General features: G+C 42.2%; 1 protein-coding gene across 1 annotated transcript in view; it reads left to right on the top strand.

The window, feature by feature from the left end:
* Nucleotides 1–23305, top strand: part of FMNL2 (formin like 2) — a 319858-nt gene that overhangs the window by 279856 nt on the left and 16697 nt on the right. Inside the window, exons 11-21 of the mRNA XM_037736626.1 lie at nt 830–940; nt 4744–4893; nt 6996–7097; nt 8747–9059; nt 9407–9622; nt 15338–15462; nt 16547–16749; nt 18305–18539; nt 19621–19689; nt 19794–19874; nt 22249–22378. Of these exons, the coding sequence (XP_037592554.1) occupies nt 830–940; nt 4744–4893; nt 6996–7097; nt 8747–9059; nt 9407–9622; nt 15338–15462; nt 16547–16749; nt 18305–18539; nt 19621–19689; nt 19794–19874; nt 22249–22378 (1735 nt within the window). The remainder of the gene's footprint in view (nt 1–829; nt 941–4743; nt 4894–6995; nt 7098–8746; nt 9060–9406; nt 9623–15337; nt 15463–16546; nt 16750–18304; nt 18540–19620; nt 19690–19793; nt 19875–22248; nt 22379–23305) is intronic.

Raw genomic sequence — 23305 nt, 5'->3', positions numbered from 1 at the left:
CAGGGTTGTACAACCCTTACCACAATCTAATTTAGGACATAGTGTCATTCCCTCCCCCCCACCCCGGCCCCCCAAAAAAGCCCTGTATCCATTGGCAGTCACTCCCATTTATCCCACCCTCAGCCCTAGGCAACCATTAACCTGCTTTCTATCTCAATAGTTTACCTGTTTTGGATGTTTTATATGATTGGAATCATACAACATGTGGTCTTCTATAACTAGTTTTTATCATTTAACATGTTTTCAAGTTTACGTTGTAACATGTGTCAGTAATTTATTGCTTTCTATTGTTTCACAATATTCCATTGTATGGATATACCACATTTTGTTTATTGGTTGATGGACACCGGGTTCTTGCTACTTTTTGGTTATTAATGATGTTACTATGAGCATCTGTGTACAGGTTTTTACATGGATGTATATTTTCATTTCTTTTCACTGTGTATCTAGAAGCAGAATTGCTGGGTCATATGATAACGCTATGTTTATCATTTTGTGTAACAGTCACACTTTTTCAAGTGGCTACCCTTTTTTACATTACCACCAGCAATGGATGAGGGTTTTAATTTCTCCACATCCTTGCCAACTTTTGTTATTGTATTCCTTTTTTATTTTAGCTGCCTTAGGGGGTGTAAAGTGGTATCTTATTGTGGTGCCTCTGTGACTTTTGAATTTAAAAATGATTATAAAATATTTTTAAAGAACAAGTGAAATGAAGGAAAAGGAGATTGGTAAGTGAGCCTCCTTTGTGAAAGTGAAAGCACATATCTACAATTAAACTGCGAAAAAAACCTATAACCCATCTAACCCCTTGACAATTTCATTTCAGGTGGCTTCTATGCAGTTTATTAATATTGTAGTTCATTCAGTAGAAGATATGAATTTCAGAGTTCACCTCCAATATGAGTTTACCAAATTAGGCCTGGATGAATACTTGGACGTGAGTATAATTGTAACCTCTGGCTCCCATATAAGAATTGACTTATTGCCTACCCTCAAAGGTACACTTCCATAGCAGCTAAAGAATGCTTAGAGCTCTGTGCAGTCAACTACTGTAGTGCTAGTTAAAGGGAACCGAGCTGAGTGATGTACTCTGCCAAAGAAGCTGGATTCTTGCAGGGCTCCTGGGACCTCAGGCCACCTTCTGCTAGCAGCCTTTTAGTAAGGGAGTCAGATAACCTCTTGCAGCCTTGCTCCAGCTTTTCTCTGCCTTTGAGCTTCGTCTGGGTCAAGTCTCATTGCATCCTTCATCTGGGCTATTGGGCAATTTGTGTTCTTGGTTACTCTGGGGACCCCATCTGGGCAGGGAAAGTCAAGCCAAGACTGTAGAGTGATGAGTCAGTGCTTAGAACATTAAAAAAAAATGAGGAAATGGACACCAGAGACTTCCTCCTGAAGCTGCTAAATTCTGCTTATAGTGTTTGTGGCTTTGAAAGTTCTACTTTTAGTTCATAGGAGGAGGTTTAAAGTTTCCCTTTTTCTTATTCCCTTGTAGAAGTGTTTAGTCAGTTCCCTGAATTTCTTCAGTTAAGAAACAGAAACTTGATGCGAAAATCAGAAATGGCCTTGAAAAGACTGATGGCCCACACCTGTAATTGCAGCACTTTTGGAGGGTGAGGTGGAGGATCACTTGAGCCTGGGAGTTCAAGACCAGCCTAGGCAACATAGTGAGACCCTATCTATAAAAAAACTAAAAAATTAGCTGGGTGTGGGCTGAGCGCGATGGCTCACGCCTGTAATACCAGCACTTTGGGAGGCTGAGGCAGGCGGATCACGAGGTCAAGAGATCGAAACCATCCTGGCCAATATGGTGAAACTCCGTCTCTACTAAAAAAATACAAAAATTAGCTGGGTGTGGTGGCAGATGCCTGTAGTCCCAGTTACGTGGAAGGCTGAGGCAGGAGAATTGCTTGAACCCGGGAGGCCAAGGTTGCAGTGATCCGAGGTTGCAGAGAGCCAAGATCACGCCACTGCACTCCAGCCTGGTGCCTACCAGACTCTGTCTCAAAAAATAAAAAATTAGCTGGGTGTGGTGGTACATACCTGTGGTCCCAGCTACTTGGGAAGTTGAAGCTGGGGGATCTTTTGAGCCCAGGATTTCAAGGCTGCAACAAACTGTGATTGTACCGCTGCACTCCAGTGTGGGTAGCAAAGTGAGACCCTGTGTCTAAAAAAGGAAAAGAAATGGACTTGAGGACCCAAGCAGTTTTGTTTTCTCTTTCATATAGGAATGGTCAAGTGACAGAGCAAGAATTGTTGACTTGTTTTTCCTTTTTTTTTTTTTTGAGACAGGGTTTCACTTTATCACCCAGACTGGAGTACAGTGGTACAATCTCAACTCACTGCAACCGCTGCTTTCTGGGTTCAAGCGATTCTCATGCTTCAGCCTCCTGAGTAGCTGGGATTATAGGCATCATGCCTGGCTAACTTTTGCATTTTTAGTAGAGATGGGGTTTCACCATATTGGCCAGGCTAATCTCAAACTCTTGCCTCAAGTGAGGCACCCAACCAGTAATCTCAATTTCAAGGCTGTTTCTAGCTATGAAGAATATAGAAATACTTCCTTTGGGCATCTCCAGCATTCAGTTGCCCATCTTTGTTAGAGATAAACCCAAGGGATTACACAGACTGTACCCTCAGTTTATTGGAAAACAGAATCACAGAGGTCATTACTCTCAACCTGAAGGCCTTGCTTCCTACACTGGCTGGGCTGCCCTTGAATAGACGGACATAATGTTGTCTAAAGCCTACTCGGGGAGAGGCCTAATAGATTTCCACTAAAGTGTTGTTTCCTATTTATTTAAAGACTCTTTTATCTCACTGGTAGAATATTGTACTGAAAGACTCTTTTTTACCTTGAGATCAAGGTTTGTCTACGCTTTTTTCTCCTATGCTCTAAAAGTATCAGTATTTGAATAAAAATTGGGTGTATAAATTCCTAGTAGTATTCCGGGTTCGGTTTTGTGTCTGAGCAGAGCTTGTTTATGCTCTAGATTATAATGGCAGGTACTGACTTATCACTGAACATCTGTTACTCATTGTGAATCTCATGTAAAGTCCCATTAAGCTGTTTCTCCTTTTGTTCTAGCCTTTGCCCTTATATAGAAACCATTCTCACTTGTGACTCCTAAATGAAGGCAGAACACTCTGTCTTCAGAATAAGCTGTATTGTAGAATTCCAGATTAAATCTACGGGAAAATCCATTTATCTGAAAATTCATGTAGAGTGGAATTTCTCTTAAAAATCTAAAATTTTTTCAAAACTGTATTTCTTTAACTTCAGGGTGTGTTGACTCTGAATCCCGTTAGAGGTGGATAGATGACTAATGTAAACGTATGCTTCATTAGTTTACAAAAACTCAGCCTTAAAGTAGCCATTGATTTGTTCAATAAATGTTTCCTGGCATCCTCCATGTGCCAGGTATTCTAGCCACTCATCTGTTTCCCAGGGAAAGTCGTGACTTATGTTACTTGTAGTGGAGATTCATTGATTTATTTGACCTCTAATTTCCAAAGCTAGCTGAGTCCCCGCAGGATGCCTAGTTTGAGAGACAGTGAACTGGGGAAAGCTGTTTGATTTGTTTTGGGGAGCCCTGAGCTGTTCATGCTGTATACTGACTTAGGTAGGGACGTATGGAAGTTGGGCTCTAGCAATTTGTGCTAAAAATAATCCCCAAGGCTAAGTATAAACTCTGTCAGTGTCTACCCCACCTATCCCCTGCCGTCACTACCCAGGTAAGATACCAAACACTCCAGTCTTTTCTACTACACAGATAACCCTCAGGTTTTTTTTTTTTTTTTGAGACGGAGTCTCGCTCTTGTTACCCAGGCTGGAGTGCAATGGCGCGATCTCGGCTCACCGCAACCTCCACCTCCCGGGTTCAGGCAATTCTCCTGCCTCAGCCTCCTGAGTAGCTGGGATTACAGGCATGCACCACCATGCCCAGCTAATTTTTTTGTATTTTTAGTAGAGACGGGGTTTCACCATGTTGACCAGGATGGTCTCGATCTCTTGACCTCGTGATCCACCCGCCTCGGCCTCCCAAAGTGCTGGGATTACAGGCTTGAGCCACTGCGCCCGGCCCAACCCTCAGGTTTTATGTGACTGTGACTATAACCTGTCGAAGCTGCTTTTAATTTTTCTGTTGTCTCAACTTCACGTATATCAAAATGGTTTAGATTGGAATATAACTACCTGGGCCAGTAAGGATTCCAGGAAAAATGTGTGTGCATTTGGGAGAGGGTATTCACCAGAAAGTCATCTGATGATAGACCCTAGGCAGTCACTCCATAATTCGGTTAAGTAAGATGACATGTTAAGCTCTATCTTGGAGAGGGTTGGACTATTTGTCACAAAGAAAACACACAGACTGGCTGGATGCGGTGGCTCACACCTGTAATCTCAGCACTTTGGGAGGCGGAGGCGGGCAGATCACGAGGTCAGGATATTGAGACCATCCTGGCCAACATGGTGAAATCCCATATCTACTAAAAACACAAAAATTAGTTGGGTGTGGTGGTGTGTGCCTGTAATCCCAGCTACTTGGGAAGCTGAGGGGCGAGAATTGCTTCAACCCAGGAGGCAGAGGTTGCAGTGAGCCAAGATCTGGCCACTGCACTCTAGCCGGGCAACAGGGTGAGATTCTATCTCAAAACAAACCAAAACCACGCAGACTGTTGGGAAATGATGTTCTATTTCCACAGATAAGCTAACACCACGCTCTCTCCTATTCTGGTTTTTAGAAGCTGAAGCACACCGAGAGTGACAAGCTTCAGGTCCAGATCCAGGCTTACCTGGACAACGTTTTTGATGTAGGAGCTCTGCTGGAAGATGCTGAAACTAAGAATGCCGCCTTGGAGAGGGTGGAAGAACTGGAAGAAAACATCTCTCATGTAACTACATCTCAGAAAAGGAAAAATTGCTTACATTTCAGCTGGGTGCAAAGCAGAATTAATGTCAGCTTTTATGGTGGTAAATTAAAGGATTTGGAGTGTAGGAATGGGCCATGCCCTGTGATAGAGAGCTGTCAGAAGCTGTTCTGGGTTCTTTCCAAAGGCAGATGTGTTATGTAAAATGAAATAGAACCCATTGCTTTGCTTTAGCTCACTTAATTGCTCAGTTTCTGCTGAGGTGCATTTCCTGGCAGTCTTGGTTACAGGCTCAAGCAGAGTGGGGGAATTTGATGATTGGCATTACCTAAAAGATTAGAGGGAAATGAGATATGGGAATTTGGCCTGAGGTGAAGAGGTATCTTCTTATCAGCTATGTCCACACAAGCCCATGGACAGGATTAGCTAGTGTCTTTGTGATGCATGTCTGAACATTTCTGTCTTACAGCACTCAAATTCTAAATAGAGTCATTTCAACAATAGGCATTTTCAAGGACATCAGTGTGCTTTCTCACATATCCTCTTTGAAGAAGAATGTCCAGAGTATCATTGTCAGCTCTTTCACAGGACGGGGTCTCATTTTTTTTGAGGGATTTTTCTTGCCATATAGACTGATTTGAATATGACTGTAAAGGCCTTTAGAGGTTATTTGTTCATTCATTAGCCACATATTTCAATATTAAAAGAATTAACAGAAAAATGATGCTTCTCAAGCATTATGAAGCATTATGAAGACCAGATTCTCTTGGTGAATCTGATGGGCACTTTTTCCTTGATTATAAAATGAAGTGTCTCCTTTTGGAGGAATATTATTTTCTCCTTTGAACAGTTCATTTATTTTTCTCCACATTCTTTTAAAGAGTACTGCATATGCTCAATTGCCTTCAGCTTTCCCCATCACTCTGAAAATAGGAGTCTTCATGGCTGTGGGTAAGCCAAGTTGATGAACCAAAAACCCTCCCTTTAAAAGTGCTGCTGTGACCCAGTTGGCATCGCTTAAAAAGAGAATTTTGCAGGACCAGTATATCTTCCCTTAGAAGATTTGTGTTATATTCTGAACCTGATCAGTGTAAATCGCCACTCTTCCTCCTTACTTTGCCTCCCTGGTTTTCTTTTCTTATAATGTGTTTCAGTGAGATGTTAGAGATCAGAAGTTGCTCAATGTTAGGGCCTTATGTGAACAGCAGCTATTTAACACGTGGCTCACCATGGCTTTCTCCTCAGCCAACACTGCATGACCATACTTATGTAGTCACTTTTGTAGCAGGTCATCTGTTTATTTAAATGGACTCCCTTAAATAACTTTTATTATTATTATTATTATTATTTTTTTTTTTTTGAGACAGAGTCTCACTCTGTCACCCAGGCTGCAGTGCGGTGGTGCAATCTTGGCTCACTGCAACCTCTGCCTCCTGAGTTCAAGCAATTCTCCTGCCTCAGCCTCCTTGGTAGCTGGGATTACAGGTGTACTCCATCACGCCCGGCTAATTTTGGTATTTTTTTGTAGAGACGGGGTTCACCATGTTGGCCAGGCTGGTCTCCCAACTCCTGACCTCAGGTGATCCACCCACCTTGGTCTCCCAAATTGCTGGGATTACAGGCATAGCCACTGTGCCCAACCAATGTTTATTATTTGCATAGTTTGGATCGAACCAAGCAGTAATTGTTTTTCAGCTGGCTACCTAGAATGAAAGATTCAAGCTTAATATGTTACCAGCTTTCAAAAGCTTTAGCCTGGTGGCCCTTTCCTGGCATGGAGGTGGGGGATGGAGGTGGACTTTCCCTTCTCTTTCTACTTACTGTCTCTACTCTTGCTCGCCCCTGCAGAAATGGAGGGAGGCACACTGTGTATGTTAAACGCTAAGGAGCTAACATGAAGGTCTTATTAAGAATCATGTATAAGTTATTAATTCCTGGTAGAAACAAATATGTATTCAGAACCATATTATAAATATTACCATTTCCAGAAAGCAACTTGTGGAACACATGCAGGGTCCTGGCGGGCCCTGGCCCCTCATGACCTTGGAGCTGCACTTTCTGAGAACTGAGGGCCTGACCGGGATGATCCTGTATTGTGACACAGCTTGCTTTTCAAAATTTTCCAGTTATCTGAAAAACTGCAAGACACAGAGAATGAAGCCATGTCCAAGATTGTGGAACTGGAAAAGCAACTCATGCAGAGGAACAAGGAGCTGGATGTTGTTCGGGTAAGCGTGAGGATGATAGCCGCCCAGATGGGCACGGTAGGGAATGCACTCACTCCAGCTTCATCCAGTTGAACGCTGAGTTCATTCATTTCAGAGGAATGCATTGATGCAGCATATTTATTGAAAATGTTTCCGAGGTGATGCTCAGATGAAAAGTACACACAGTCGGCATGTGTATACACATGTGTGTGCAATCAGATACTGGGGGTTCAGTGTTTCCTTATCACAGATTTTGGGAGCAGCGATGTTTTCCCATCTGGAGAAGGCTGAGTTAATTCTGTGGAACACCCATTTGGTTGGAAATAAAAACACAGCATGGATTTAATTCATGCCACTTATTTATTTTTATTAGGACTTGGGCTTCTTTGTATTTCTTTGCTTTGCTTTCACTCAAAACCAGATTTGGTGGTTGCTGTGGAAACAGTGAACTACAACACAGGCTAGGCTTAATGGCATTCACCAAAAAAAAGGCGGGGGATGCAAAGCAAAACCAATCCATTCTATTATCAGCTACTCCCAGCTATTTTATGTGGCCTTAGTATTGTTTACCTTACGTGCCAGGTATTTATGGAGTGCCATCCCTGTACTTGGAATTTTGCTGAACGTAAGAACACCAAAATGCCTGGAGGGCTTTAAGGCGAGTGGCTTGTCTTTACACCACTGCTGATGAAATGGCACCTTTTATGTGATGGTTATCGTGTCTCTGTGTGTTGCCTGATATCCTGACGTGTCCTACAGTTCAGTCTAGGAGATTTATTTTCTGGCACACCTTTGAGACACAGTTGTAGCATATGGACTCAATTCAACTTCAGACTCTTAGATTATTAATAATAGACAGGGTGTGAAGAATGTTTTCCTGCTTGCTGGAGGTTTGTGGTGAGAGATCGCTTGTACAAGGCCCAGCAAGGAAGTTCAGTTCCATAAAACCCTTTCACTAGAACCTCTGTGGGCCCCCCTTATAAAAGGAACCAGGACAGCCTTTGAATTAAAAATTGTAACTTCTTTGTTTTCTGCTAAAAACCTAGACAGAAGTAAGTAATTAGTGAAGGGAAGCTTTGGCCTATTTTGTTAACTGCATTACGGAAGGGAAAATGTTGCAACAATCGCTATCCTGAGCTCGGTCAAGGGGGCATTGTGAGGGCCAGAGAAAGCCATTCAGGAACGGTCAGCCCCTGGTTACTCATGAGTAGATTATTCCATGCTTTGCAGATTTTTAATCCCAGTCTGATTTGTATCCAAGTCTGATTTAGGGCCCTTTTGTCTATTGTTAGCTGATATGTGGATCTAAGAGTTACAAATGAATGTTGAAGGAAAGGGAAACATGCAGCACCGGAGCAGCCTCAGGATATTCCAGAGTCAGCATTCAGGGTCATTTCTGCTCTGTTTCTTTCCACCTGCAGGGAAAATTGAGCTAACTGCATTTATTAAACAGAAAGAACTTCATTACCAACAACAATAGATAGAATATATTACAGGCATTACTAGCATACAACTAATAATTAATGAGACTTTATAGGTTCTAGGTGAATTCCATAGAATTCCCATTTGTGAGTATCTTTTTTTCCTCTTTATCCTCAGTTTGCCAATCTAATGGTAATAAGTATGAATGTTATGTGAAGATAAACTTTTGACCTTGGACTTTATTGCAGGAAATCTACAAAGATGCAAATACCCAAGTTCATACATTAAGAAAAATGGTCAAAGAAAAAGAAGAAGCAATTCAAAGACAGTCTACCCTGGAAAAAAAGATTCATGAACTGGAGAAACAAGGGACCATTAAAATTCAGAAGAAAGGGGATGGGGATATCGCCATACTGCCAGTTGTGGCTTCTGGCACATTGTCCACGGGGTCAGAAGTGGTAGCAGGTAACTCTGTGGGACCCACAACGGGGGCCGTTTCCTCGGGACCCCTGCCCCCTCCTCCACCACCACTGCCTCCCTCTTCAGACACACCTGAAACAGGTAAGAAACCTTGGCAGGAGGACTAAGGTGACATCGGAATGTTTGTGTTTCTTCTTTTGCCAATTGTCCATTTCTGTCCTTTGTCCATTTCTGTTGGCATGTTCTTTTAGAATTGATTTTCTCAAGTAGTTCTTAACTGTTTACATTTTGAGATTAAAATGATAAATCCTCATTTCACATATGTTGAAATATTTTTCCCGTTTGTCAATGAGGACATTTTTTGGTTTTTGAAAACGGTCCTTTGTCCTTTTAAGTGTGTTGTTTTCAGATGACTTTATATGCACGTGGCTTAATTGCAGGAAAGTCATTCTCCTATTTTCAACATCCGTTTCTTTTTTCTTTGCTAGTGCAAAATGGTCCAGTAACACCACCTATGCCGCCACCGCCACCGCCACCCCCTCCTCCCCCTCCTCCTCCCCCACCGCCCCCTCCTCCTCCTCCTCCTCTCCCAGGCCCTATAGCTGAGACTGTACCAGCTCCTCCCTTAGCCCCTCCCCTTCCCTCTGCACCCCCACTGCCCGGAACATCTTCACCCACAGTGGTTTTCAACTCAGGATTAGCAGGTAAGAGCACAGAATTCAAACCCAGGTACTCATATCAGAAATGCTGTCTTAGAGAGTTGAAGCTGTTCTTTCAAAGTCCAGGTCTCTTGCAATGACATGCATCTCCTCCTAGCATAAGAAATTCCTGCTGACGTAGCCAGCAGAGGGGATGTCATCATGCATGGGAGGCATTTTGCTCTGAGTAGTCTTTTTCACGACCACACCCCCAAAATGGGAGGTTCTGATCACCCACACCATTTTCCTGCCTTCCACTGATCCCATCTAGAGAATCGAAGAGAGACAAACTGCCTGCTTGAGGATCAGTGCATTTCTGTGGGTTCAGCAGATACTTTCTGGACACATCTAGTAGACAAAGCTCAATATTAGGCACAGACATTGAGTGCTTCTGACTCTTTTTTTTTTTTTTAAAGGTATTTATGATGTCACCTATAAAAGAAAAACATGCTTTTATGTATAATTGCCCAATGTAGGCTTCCAGGCATGCCTTCTGAGCATTTGAGAACATCAGAATTTGCTAGAGTGGATTTAAACTTCCAGGAGGAAGTGCTGTCAACAGCCATATTATCATGCCTTAAAATGCTTCCAAATAATTCATGTCTTCTTGCTAACCAGGAGATAGAAAACAGCATCCTCTCCTCACCAGAAATAAAATGGGAGGTAGGGGTCAGAGCAGGAGGAGGAGAGTCACTCTGATGCTTTGACATCTAAGTTCTTAGTTTTGACTCACAGAAGCAAAGATGATACTGCAAGCCATTTTCCCAGTCCTGAAGTGTTACCCTGGCATTTGGAATTGCTCTAGGCTTTGCCATCCCTACGACATGTGGTAATTCTGCTTCCTTATTTAGTTGAGCCTGTTCATGCGGTCTTTTATTTTCAGTGAAGAACTACCACTCTCATAGCCTCTATTTTCAAGGCTGTGATGGTTTTCAGAGCCTTTTGCCCCCAGTCTAAAAGACAGTCTTAGCTGTAAAGATTTCCCGATCTCCATCCCTTCCAGGCTCCCATCTGCAGCTCTGCCAGCTGGTAATCGGGGCTCATTCATTCCAATGACTAGAGCCCTTTTGGATGCCCCAAAGTCACCTGGAATAAATTCATTCCACATCAAATCCATGGTTTTACTTCCACCCCGACTTCTATATAAAACTGTCAGGGAAACAACCAAGATTCTAGTTGATAGTAAGGCTCACAGTAAGTCGGTGACTTATTTCTATCCTTCAAGATCTTCCCCATCTACCACTTTCTTCTAGAACTTTTATTACTTCTGAAGGAGAAAAGTTGGAGGAGAGTCATCGTGGAACTGATGGACTATGGAATGTAAACAAACAGACAAACAAGAAACCTCATACCAAGCCCCAGGAATGTGTTCCATCACCAGGCTGTTGTCAGTGACTGGGTGTGGAAAGCTCTAATTGTCCCCTGCACCTGGCCACCCTGATTAGGCACTCTCGGTAGCCCCCAAGGAGCACTTGCTGTGAGACGTGTCTGCCATGGTGTCTCACTTGGGGCTGCTTCCTTTGTCTCTGACAAACACTAATGTGTGATTTCTCACCCACTTCCATGCACCTGAGCACTAACATAGAACTCAGAACCGCCTTGGCCGAGTGAGAGCCAGACGTTGAGATGTGTCTAAAGCTTCCTTCCAAGGGGCCATGTCCTGTATGATCGATCTATTTATTTTTTTTGCTTGGGCTCTTCCCACTACTTGATTTTAAAAATATGTTGGCTCTGTCAATTGCCTCAGTCTTTTAAGGCATAGATCGCTGTGCTCGGCTGATAACCAGCTGCTTTTAGGGTTTGTACAATTGGAAGTGGTCCCTGTTGTGGCTTATGCAATTTAAAGGACTAGGTGGAAATGGAGAAACTCTTTATTTCCGTAAGTGTCCACTAAATGTGATACTACGAGGGATGTCTTGGAAGCATTACAAGAGCCTTATGAGTCTTTTCTAGCTTGAGATCAGGCAATTTCTGCAAGGCCTTAAATCCCTCTTTAATACTCATCCTTATTTAGACTGTTAATACTTAGTGATTGAAGCCCTTTTGGTGAGATGTTTTGCTAGTGTGCTCAGTAATCTGTCTCTCACTGTGGAACCAAGAGGCCAGACAGAATCAGGATGTCCCGGTAGAACCAAGAGACAGAGCTGAGCTAATATTCTCAGGCCTCCTGTGAAGTCAGAAATCTGTGACATCACATGGCCTCTGGATCCACAGGCAATGGGGGGTGGGGTGGGGCCTTATCTCTTCAATGGGCAGGTGTGTTCTTGGTGGTCAAGACAGAAGGCCAAGAGGAGGGCCCCATAGTTTATCTAGTTGAGAGTTTTCTTCGTATTTTATAGAGAAAATATTAGTAGGGTGAAATATGCATTTGAGAAAAAAGGCTTACTTCTTCAAGTCTGTGATAGAACAATCTGGCTCCCTTTCCCTGGGTAGGTCACCTGAGACAGACTGCTGAGCAGGTGGAACCTTTGCTGTCTCTTTGGGAGGATGTGCTTGGATCTTCACAATGTGAATTTGGACTTCGGTTGATTGTTTTTCACGTAAAAATTATTCCGATCCTATGGAATGCCTAGCACAGTTCAGTATTGCTGTTTGGTACCATTACAATGAAATAATTTTTTTCTTCCCTCTTCTAAAGAGGATAATTTTTAAAACAAAATAGTTGAGTCTTGGAGGCAGGCCTGAATGGAAATGAATTTTTGGCTCTGTGCTGCCTTGTGAAACGTGTCCCAGAAGCATGAGATTCTATGCTGAGTGCGTGAACTGCTGAGCCACTTGACTCTAACCATATCTAATTTTTTTGTATTTTCTCTGTTCTTTCTGCTTCCACAAAAGATGGGCCAATCAAGCTTTTCTGTAGGTTGCTCCTCACTGCGTGTGTTGAGTATTTGCCATGTGTTCCTGTTGGTCACACTGTGCCTTGACATCTTTCCACTCCATTTTGCTTTGATCCATTGCATTTTGACTTTGTGTCTGCGGGAATTCTTGGTGGTGGCTGATGATTATTCCAGGTTTGCCCACACATTCTAGTTGAACCTACACAAGAGATTATCGTCCTTGAAGCAGACATCCTGGATTCCCATACTCTCTTCCATTCCCTCTGAGAAAAAGGTTGTTTTTCTTTTTTTTTTTTTTGCTTTTAATTTTTAGAGTTGCATCTGAGGCTTCAACTCTAAAAGGATTTATTTTAGATCTCCTCTAGGGAAAAAAGAACAAAAAAAAATGTGCCAGGTGCCCCTTTTCCATTCCCTCCCTCCCTCATGCTGGTCTCTGGCCCTCTCCAGGGAACACTCACCCACCTTTAGCCTCAACCATGGGGACGCAGTGTGTCCAGTGGCCACCTATGTGCCCTCCTCCTCTTCCCCATTCCCACTCTGGTTAAAGTCAGAAAAACCTTTCGAAGGAGAACTTTCTTGCCTGTGTCTGATCTCAGGCTTATTCCTGACCTTGCTAAATAGTTAGAAGGGTGGCTGCAAATGGCATAACTTCTAGCGAGCGTCATGAGCCTGCCATGTCTATGCGAAGGAAGGTAGGGAGCCATGGGCACCAACCTGTCACCTCAGGTTATGAAAAGACTCCTTGGCAGCCCCTCCCCTGCTCCCCTGACCCTCAACATTACCGAAGTGCCAGAGGAAATGCCAGAGCAAGTGCTAGAGGAAGGTCTGTTCCTTTGTCCCATTGAGAACATTTGTTTTCCTAGGTAGCATAGACGAAATGCTCTATGGCGAGGAATCTGATACGTGGGGCAGTGGGGACAAAGGTGTCACATTTGGTGGTGGAGAGGCCTGGTTTGGCTAAAGCTGTGTCTGTGTTTCTGCATGCTTTTGTGTGGATGTATCAGATGACATTCCTGTTGTTTAGATGGCCTTTGTAACTCTGGAGGAATGAGAGGTACCGTCTGTCCCAGTTAACGCCAACTGAGGCAGACCAGCAGCAGCTACAAGCTTAGTCGAATGTTGCTTTTATATTGTTGTGCACTGAAGCGCTGAAGTTCTCCTCCCTCTGTTGCTAATAATGACAAATAGTGAAGCTCCCAAGTAGTGTGGTGGCCTACCCAGGACAGACTGATGAGGGTGAATGTATATGGCTAAATGGTTTGGGAAGACTTCTTTATGATACATAATGATCAAATATAATTTAAAATACATTACCTATATATTATATAATATATATATTACCCCTGTATATATATTTTAGCTTATTCCCTCACAGTGAGAGGAGTTGGCACTCCCCATGGTCCTTAAAGATAGGTCCCATTCTCTCTAGTAAGAGGTTTTCAGTATTTTTAATGAATGTATCGACACCTCCTAGTCAAACATAGCTGACTCCTGGGAAGAACTTGTTTTTCAAAAAGAAGGGGAAGGGACTGTGGCCATTTCTGAGGAGCAATACAATTTCTAGATTTTTCTTTTCTTTTCTTTTCTTTTCTTTTCTTTTCTTTTCTTTTCTTTTTGAGATGGAGTTTTGTTGTTGTGGGCTGGGGTGCAGTGGTGCGATCTCGGCTCACTGCAACCTCTGACTCCCAGGTTCAAGAGATTCTCCTGTATCAGTCTCCCAAGTAGCTGGGACTACAGGTGCACACCACCACACCCAGCTAATGTTTGTACTTTTAGTAGAGATGGTGTTTCACCATGTTGGCCAGGCTGGTCTCGAATTCCTGACCTCAGGTCATCCACCCACCTCTGCCTCACAAAGTGTTAGGATTACAGGCATGAGCCACTGTGCCCGGTGATTTCTTTCTTTTTCTTTTCTTTTCTTTCTTTCCTTATTTTTAAAACAGAGTCTTGCTCTGTATGTGCCTTTCTTGTTGTTCTGTTGTCTTACACATTTTCTCAGACTGGGCATTATGGCTCATGCCTGTAAGCCCAGCATTCTGGGAGGCTGAGCCAGGAAGATTGCTTGAGTCAAGGAGTTCAAGACTAGCTGGGCACCATGTGAAACTCTGTCTCTACAAAAAATATAAAAATTAGCCAGGCGTGGTGGTCACACTTGTGATCCCAGCTACTTGGAGGCTGAGGTGAGATGCTCACCTGAGCCTGGGAGGTTAAGGCTGCAGTGAGCCATGACTGTGCCACTGCACTCCACCCTGGGTGACAGAGCAAGACCCCAAAAACTCATTTCGGCCATTCATGGCCCTTAGTCTACTTGAAATAACTCAGCAGCCAATATATCTTCATTATCCAAATTGCCCACAAGAAGATCTTGCCCTGGTGGAAAGTCAGTGTTCATGGCTTATACTCTGGTAATCTAGGCAGCCACTGTCTGCAGCCCGATCATCTTCTAAGGTTTGTTTGTAAATATGTGGTCTACAACCAAGAATTTAGGATGTCAAAAAATGACAAGTTTTTGCCCTCTCTGCTATTTATTAACATGAGTAAGTCTTTTCTCTCCAACACTTTTTATTTGTCCCAACCATCGTCCTAATATTGTAACTGTAATGCAGCAAATTATTTGCCAGAATTAAAAGAAAAAAAATCAACCCTTGGCCCTTAGACAGCTTTTAATACAACGTTGCATCAGTGTATGACCTCAAGTGATGACCTCAGATGGCCCTGGCCAAGGCCATGTGTGTTGTTTCCCAGCTTTGAAAACCTACTTGCACGCCTCTTGCCAACCTTCCTCCAGTGTTAAAGTGTCATCTGCAGGGACTGTTGTCTGATTGTTCCTGAGGGTCATAGGCTTTTGGTGGGATCTTAATTCCATTCTGTTTGACATCTTTAGCTGTGAAAATTAAGAAGCCAATCAAGACGAAGTTCAGAATGCCGGTGTTTAACTGGGTTGCTTTGAAGCCCAATCAGATCAATGGGACAGTCTTCAATGAAATTGATGATGAGCGAATTCTGGAGGTATTTTTCTCGGTTAGAAACTAGAGATGTACTCTGTGCAGCAGAGCCAACATGGGTGTTCTGTTAGCCTGGAAGTGTCACAGATCAAGTACTAGTGTTTTAAGTCTCTTGATACAGGCTGGGCCCAGTGGCTCACACCTGTAATCCCAGAACTTTGGGAGGCCAAGGCAGGTGGATTACCTGAGGCCAGGAGTTCGAGACCAGTCTGACCAATATGGTGAAACCCCGTCTCAAAAAAAAAGTCTCTTGATACAAAGAAGAAACAGATACGTAATGTAAGAGAATAACACTGGATGCTGTTTTGTAAGGTGGTTCTAAAACTGTTTAAAGAGTTATGTTAAAATGGAATAAATGCTTTTAAACCTCTTCAGTGTATGCCACAGAATATGGATCTGATATAGTAATTCCTTCCCTTAATTGAGAGAAGTACGTAAAAACCTTTGGACTGTAAGTGAGTAAGAACTCAGTTATCATCCTTAACTGCCTTATTTGATGGATAATTTTAATCTGTGGCAGCTGTCTATACAAGTTAATTATTGAAAAGCAGTTCAATTGCTGGGTTAGAATTGGTAGTATTCTACTTTTATGTTCTCTTATTATTATTATTATTATTTTTTGAGATGGAGTCTTGCTCTGTTACCCAGGCTGGAGTCCAGTGGCGCAAGCATGGCTCACTACAACCTCTGCCTCCCAGGTTCAAGCAATTCTTCTGCCTCAGCCTCCCAAGTAGCTGGGATTACAGGCACACACTACCGCGCCCGGCTATTCTTTGTATTTTTAGTAGGAACTGGGTTTCACCATGTTAGCCAGGCTGGTCTCAAACTCCTGATCTTAAGTGATCCACCTACCTCAACCTCCCAAAGTGCTGGGATTACAGGCATGAGCCACTGCACCCGGCCTGTGTTCACTTCTGTGTGTGTGCCATAAGTTGTACCCTAAGAAAAACAGGAAAAATAGAGCAAGCCGTGGCCAAAGACAACTTAATAGAAAAAGTAAGGTCTTTGCTTTAGAAACTAACTGTTGGCTTTTAGACTTAATTTTTAAATATAATCCAATTTTCCATGGTCATTCCTCTCTGCCTTAGGATTTAAATGTGGATGAATTTGAGGAAATATTCAAGACCAAAGCCCAAGGTCCTGCCATTGATCTTTCTTCAAGCAAACAGAAGATATCACAGAAGGGAACAAACAAAGTGACATTACTAGAAGCAAACAGGGCCAAAAATCTGGCCATAACTTTAAGGAAAGCTGGAAAGACTGCCGAGGAGATATGTAAAGCTATTCATGTGTAAGTTCAGGGCATTCCGGAAAATTATATTCTAGTAAGTTTATGATAAAATGAAAATGTGAAAGTTATGAATTAGGAGATGACAGAAGTATTTCAATAGTGAGGCAAGACCCAAGATAAAAGCTGAAGCAATTTTTGATGTCCACACTTCGGAGCCCTCCTGAACTCTGAGTGTGCTACTTCAAAGTTGAATACGATGCCAACATGAAAGAGGTGGAACAGAAATCACCCTGGGGAGTGTTGCATTAGAATGAGGAACTAATTGTTTTAGAAGAATAACATCTGGATTGTGACATCATTTATTATCTTGGTCTGCTCTCTTATGCGGGCCTCTAGCAATGCTTGCATAGAAGGAAAGTTGAGCTGAGTGTGGCAGATGTTAAGAAAAAGTAGAAAATGTCCGTTTCCTCCTGAGTATCTGGATTTTGTCCGTATTTGTTGAATACAAATTTGATGGCATTTGTGGAATGAAACAGTTCAACGCCAGATGCAAATATGATACAGATGCATATTTTAATTCATAACAGGAATGTGAATTGTTTTGCTTTTAGTACTTCCAGGACATTTTAAACAAAGTTCATTGTTTTATTCCTGAACTGCATAGAAGGCATTGGTTTTAATTCTCTTTTAGAAGAATCCTTCTATTCTTCTTGTGGCCATGGTGACTTTCAAATGTGATGAAGACATTATTAAATGTTTTAGGAACCATTTCTTTGTAAATTGGTATCTTGTAAAGTTTATTTAGAGACTTAGAGGTGTAAATGATCTTGAGAAATCCTTTGTTCCAATTTTCTGTCCTCAACCAGGGTCATAATCCAGTAGTCCAGTGCCTCCTACAGTCTCTTCTGATTTCTGACTTTGAAACCTGACGTGCAGCCTGGTTTTCAATCTGTATAGATCTTGTTTGTCTTGTCATGATGATTAAATGTAATTCTATTTAGCTGAACAAAGATTGTCCAGAGAATAATAGAGAATAGAGATTGTAACAAATACTTCATTTGTTCAAAGTAGGCATATATCCAAAAAGAACTTCAAGGAATGTATGCACTTAACCTAAAACATTCAGATAATACAGGCATTTGGATGCATTTTTTTCCAAAGAAGAAGAAAAATTACCAGACTATTGGTTTAATTGAAATATTTTACATAACTCACCAGATATTCTGTAATGATGTATACAGTGTTAATCTCCTTAATTAGCAGTACTTCACAGTGCCTTTAAACTATGTCCTTGAACCACTAAACCATCAGATGCTGTAGCCTTTGTTCTCCCTCTTCCTATTTTTGTTTACTCCTGATTCCAGAGGTCTAGAACTGTGCCAGTACACTAAAAACTGAGAATGGCAACTGTGATAAGGTCCAGGTTTTCAGGAAGAACCAATTAAGTTACCTGAGGCATAGTCAAGAGCCAGCACTGGGTGGGACTCCACAGGACAGCTGGGGAAATCTGACGCTCCTTCACTTGGTATTTGATGAGCTGTACCAGACGGATGAACCCGAGAAGTGGGTAGGAGGTTTTTCTCTCTAATGCTAATCTTTCCACTTCTGTGTTCAGATTTGACTTGAAGACACTGCCTGTAGACTTTGTGGAATGCTTGATGCGGTTCTTGCCAACTGAGAATGAAGTGAAAGTGCTTCGGCTCTATGAGCGGGAAAGGAAGCCTTTGGAAAACTTGTCAGATGAAGATCGGTTCATGATGCAGTTTAGCAAAATCGAGAGGCTCATGCAGAAGATGACCATCATGGCCTTCATTGGGAACTTTGCTGAAAGCATTCAGATGCTGACTCCTGTGAGTGGACTGACTTTGGCAGGAGAGTGGGACCAAAGAAATATGGAATCATCATTTTTTAAAGTCTCTTCCAGAATTGCACTCAATGTGATGGTTCTAAAGAGTCCTTCCCAGAACTTTCTAAATTGCATTTTTATTTCAGCCATCTTTTCCACATTACATATGCAAAGTAAATTTGAAAAATGGTGAATTTCCATATTCCATATTGCTATTCTCCCGAAAGAATGCAGATGTTCCCTAGATTTATTGTGTCTACAGATGTTCTCTAGATTTCAGAAGTACAGAGGACAAGGAAAACCATTTTCTCAAACTTGGTTTCCCTCTGAAGATACTAGTCCTCTGGCCGGGTTGGCAAGACTGAAAATGTGATTTTCATTTCTAAAAATTATGCCCTATCTTTAGTGAGCAGATTTACAAGCTTTTGCTGAAAACTTTAAATTTACCATAAGCATTTTCTTTCTTGGAAGTTTGTTACAGTAAACTGTGGTGATATAGACATAACAGCCAACCATCCTCATTCCCTTGTGTTAATCTGGTGGAGTTTATGAATATCATAAACTTCAGCTCTCTTCCAATTCTGTTTCTAAATAAATTGCTCGGTTTCTGATTATTGTAGTATGTGTCTGTTGAAAACATGTTCTGAGAACTTCTGGAGGGTGTTATATTCCCCTCCCCCTTTTTTTCATTTTTGATGCCTCCTCATTGGTTTAAAAATATTAATTGTATGACATGATTAGAGGTGGTGGACAGGAAATTGAGTTTTACCAGAAGAAGCTGTGGACTCTTAACCCTGAATCTTACTGGTTATAGATTGGTTTCAGATTTTGTTATAAGCAAGGTTCCTATGTTACTTATTGTGAATAGTTTCAGTAAAGACCTTGCATGTAACAATATGATTACTCAAGACCAACCAGACAATGAAATTTGTTATGCTTAGGAAAAGTAGACTCTCATCATGAAGTCTTTAGGCTCTGAATGCAGGCCCGCTGCCTACTTTCTTCTGTGTTAATATTCAGTTGCGAATTAGTTTCCCATTTTTAACATGTCTTTTTTTCTTTTCCTTTCATTGACTGGAATCTAGCAACTACATGCGATCATAGCAGCATCTGTCTCTATAAAGTCGTCCCAAAAACTCAAGAAAATTCTGGAGGCAAGTGCAGTTTTTCTTGTATGTAGGTGTGAATGGCCACTTGAGCTGTGTTCAGTGCCTGGAGTGCTGTGCTGATGGGCCTGTTTTCACATTCTGTTTTGCAGATCATCTTAGCCCTTGGAAACTACATGAATAGCAGTAAAAGAGGAGCAGTTTATGGATTCAAACTTCAGAGTTTAGATCTGGTGAGTGGACTAAAAGAAATCTGAGAGTTATGTGAAGGACAGATGGCTGGGAGAGAAGTTAGGGTAATGGGGGTGTTTTGATGAACACTTTCTGCTATGGGAAGATGAATTGGTACAAATTTTCTGGAATACCGTTTGACAAAGAGCACATAGAACCTATAATTACTCATATTCTTTGACTCAGTATTTCCATTTCTAGGTATCTTTTTTCAAGTGTCTGAATTTTGCATGCTATATTTTATTTATAATTGCAAATTAATAACAATCTAAAGGTCTAACTGTGGGAAATAATTAAATGTGCTTTAACACTAGTTAATACAGTGAACTATTCTTCCACCGTTAACATACTGATGAAGAGTGTTCCAAGAAAGGATGATTTTGTGTTTAGAAAAGAAAGCAGAATATGCATTGCAGGTACAGTTGAATTTCAGCTAAGTAAATTACGTGGGGAGAAACTGAATGGAAATAGGCTAAAATGTTAGCAGAGGTTGGGTGGAATTAGGGAAATTTTTCAAACTGCTTTCAGTAACTTTTCTATATTTTCTTGAACTTTTGTTGTTGTTATTGTTACGTGCAAGGTGCTCTCATTTGCAAAGTCACCTAACTAATGTGAACAAGACTAGAGAAAATCCTCTGTGGCCCCCCTCCAGGCTGTGCAGGCTTAACGTGATTGCTACATGAGAAGGCTGGACAGTGGGTTGAGTCCCCAGTTTAATAAGGAGTGTCCTGTCAGTCACCGTTCTGGCCTCCAGCAGATCATGATCAGTTAAGCATGTCTGTTTCAGGTCGTCACAAGCTAGGAAATAAAGGAGGGGCTGAGCTAAATGTAAAAACGAGCATAGGAGCCCTGCTGTGTAGGAGGCACCTGCACACACCTGCTGGCTCTACATCCTGTTTCTCCTCTGGCTCTTCACTTTGATGAGCACTAAAATTGGAGTTGTCCTGCTTTTAAGGCAGGGAAGGTGGGATAGCAGATGCACAGCTGGGAGAGTTCATGTAAGTCCGGTACTGTAATCAGTGTCCCCCTTATCCACTAGGGCTGTGATCCAAGACCCCAGTGCATGCCTGAAACCTCAGATAGTACTGAACCTTATATATACACTGGTTTTTCCTAGAGATGCATATCTGTTATAAAGTTGAATTTATAAATTAGGCACAGGGAGAGATTTGCAATAACTAAAAAATAAAATAGGCTGGGTGTGGTGGTTCATACCTGTAATCCCAGCACTTTGGGAAGCTGAGGCAGGTGGATCACCTGAGATCAGGAGTTCAAGACCAACCTGGGCAACATGGCAAAACTCCATCTCTACTAAAAATACAAAAATTAGCTGAGCGTGGTGGTGGGTGCCTGTAATACCAGCTACTCAGGAGGCTGAGGCAGGAGAATTGCTTGAACCCGGGAGGTGGAGGTTGCAGTGAGCCAAGATGGCACCAGTGCAGCACTCCAGCCTAGGTGACAGAGTGAGATTCTGTCTCAAAAAAATAGACAGATAGATAGATAGATAGATAGATAGACAGACATAGAACAGTTAAATAAAATATGTTACTTGAACACGAGCACTGCAGTAGGCGGCTGTTGACCTGATAACTCAGATGGCTGCTAAGTGACTAATGGCAGTTAATGTCTGCAGTGTGGATCTGCTGGGCAAAGGGATGATTCTTTTGGTCTAGGAGGGATGGCAACAGCACGTGCAAGGTTTTATCATGCTTCTCATAATGGTGTGCAATTCAGATCTGATGAATTGTTTATTTCTTGAATTTTCCGTTTACTATTTTTGGATACCTGAAACGTGTGGGTTTCCTGAAACCATGGGAAGTGAACCTGTGGATAAAGAGGAACTAGAGTAGAGGAAAGCTGTGAACCATTCTTAGGTGCTTCGAGTCATTCCTATAGTTAAGTATACAGCTAGTGCTCCACTTACGACCACGGTCAGGACCGCGGACCAGTCGTAAAACGATTTGGTTGTAAGTTGAGTAGGCTATATGTACAGTTGAAATGGTGCACGCGGAGACGGTAGTGCTGCCGGAAGCTGGTCTGCACTGTCGTACACCCAGCTGGGCAATGTTTGCGCTGCCAGACGCGGAGCAGTCGTGGCTAGCGATTGTGGTCGTAAAGTTGAATGGTCGTAAGTTGCATAGGTGGTAAGTTGATCAATACCTGTAAGCCCTGGTTGGAAAGTCCTCGAGCCAGCTAAGCGTCAGTGCACTGGTTCACTGAGGAACAAATGGAATTCTCACTCTCCTATGGGAATGGGCCAGCCTGAGGGGCGACTGTACTCAGTGAATGACTCTGGGAGGGAAATCATCATCTGAGGGGTAGCTCTCCCATTACCCTTTACTCTTGTACCTAACCATTGCTCTCTTTTGTTTTCAGCTCTTAGATACAAAGTCAACAGACAGGAAGCAAACACTGTTGCACTATATATCCAACGTGGTGAAAGAAAAATATCACCAAGTGTCCCTGTTTTATAATGAGCTTCATTATGTGGAAAAAGCTGCTGCAGGTACTTGATTTCAGCTATTACCGTTCCTCTTGGGTATTTAATGCCTTTAATTATGGTGGAGCCATTCCCTGCTTAAACACTCTTCACAACCCATTTAAAAAGCCAAGGCTAAGAAGTCAGACACTCTGAGCTGGAACACATTGGCTGTGGTGTTGTCACCCTGAGAGCAGAAGGGAACATGGGCGTAAAGATCATCTCTGTGTCCTCTCTGTAGAGCCAGGCCACTGAGAGTCATGTCCCGTCCCTCTTTTATTCACTGCCCTTTTTGTTCTGCTGCTGTTGCATGAAATGTGGGAATGAGAATCTGAGAATCACCATCCAGCAAACGCTTTTGATTTTGTGCCATTCTACTTGCTCAAGTGTGGTAGTTCTAAACATTTTGCCTTTGCCTGAAACTAGTTAAATTATCAGCACCTATGGGTTGCCACTTTGCTAAGACAGGTATACATTTTCTCATTTAAATCATCTGTGACTCTAAGATAGCTGGGATGTACAAGGTAAGAGTATCTCCATGTTATAGGTGAGAAAATTGAGATTTTTTGAGGTTAAATGTCTTGCCCAAAGTCACGTGAGTAGAAAGGGATAGAAACATAGGTCTTGATCATGAAGGTCTATAAAGAATACAGCACAATGAACAGTTTTTCTAGAAAGCTGATAACTCTGGAATGATTCCTCAAAGTGTGCTTCCTGCTTCAGAAGGAGCTTACAAAGAGAAGTTGGAATGTGCTATCCTCTGGAGCATCTAAGAGTGTCTGGAAATAAGTATAGAAACCTAGCTGCAGTGATGAGTTAGCTTGTTTACCTGGGACAACCCAAGTGGGTGATGCTAGGAAACCCTGCAGGCTGGCATAGAAGGCTCTTGGATTATAATCTGTAATGACTTGCATATTTTTACACTTTGCTTGAGCGCTCAACCCAGAAGGCAAA

This window comes from Cebus imitator, unplaced genomic scaffold (assembly GCF_001604975.1).
Source record: "Cebus imitator isolate Cc_AM_T3 unplaced genomic scaffold, Cebus_imitator-1.0 Scaffold27, whole genome shotgun sequence".
Lineage (NCBI taxonomy): Eukaryota > Metazoa > Chordata > Mammalia > Primates > Cebidae > Cebus > Cebus imitator.
The sequence above is the reverse complement of the archived record's forward strand: the minus strand, read 5'-3'. Positions and strand labels throughout refer to the sequence as shown.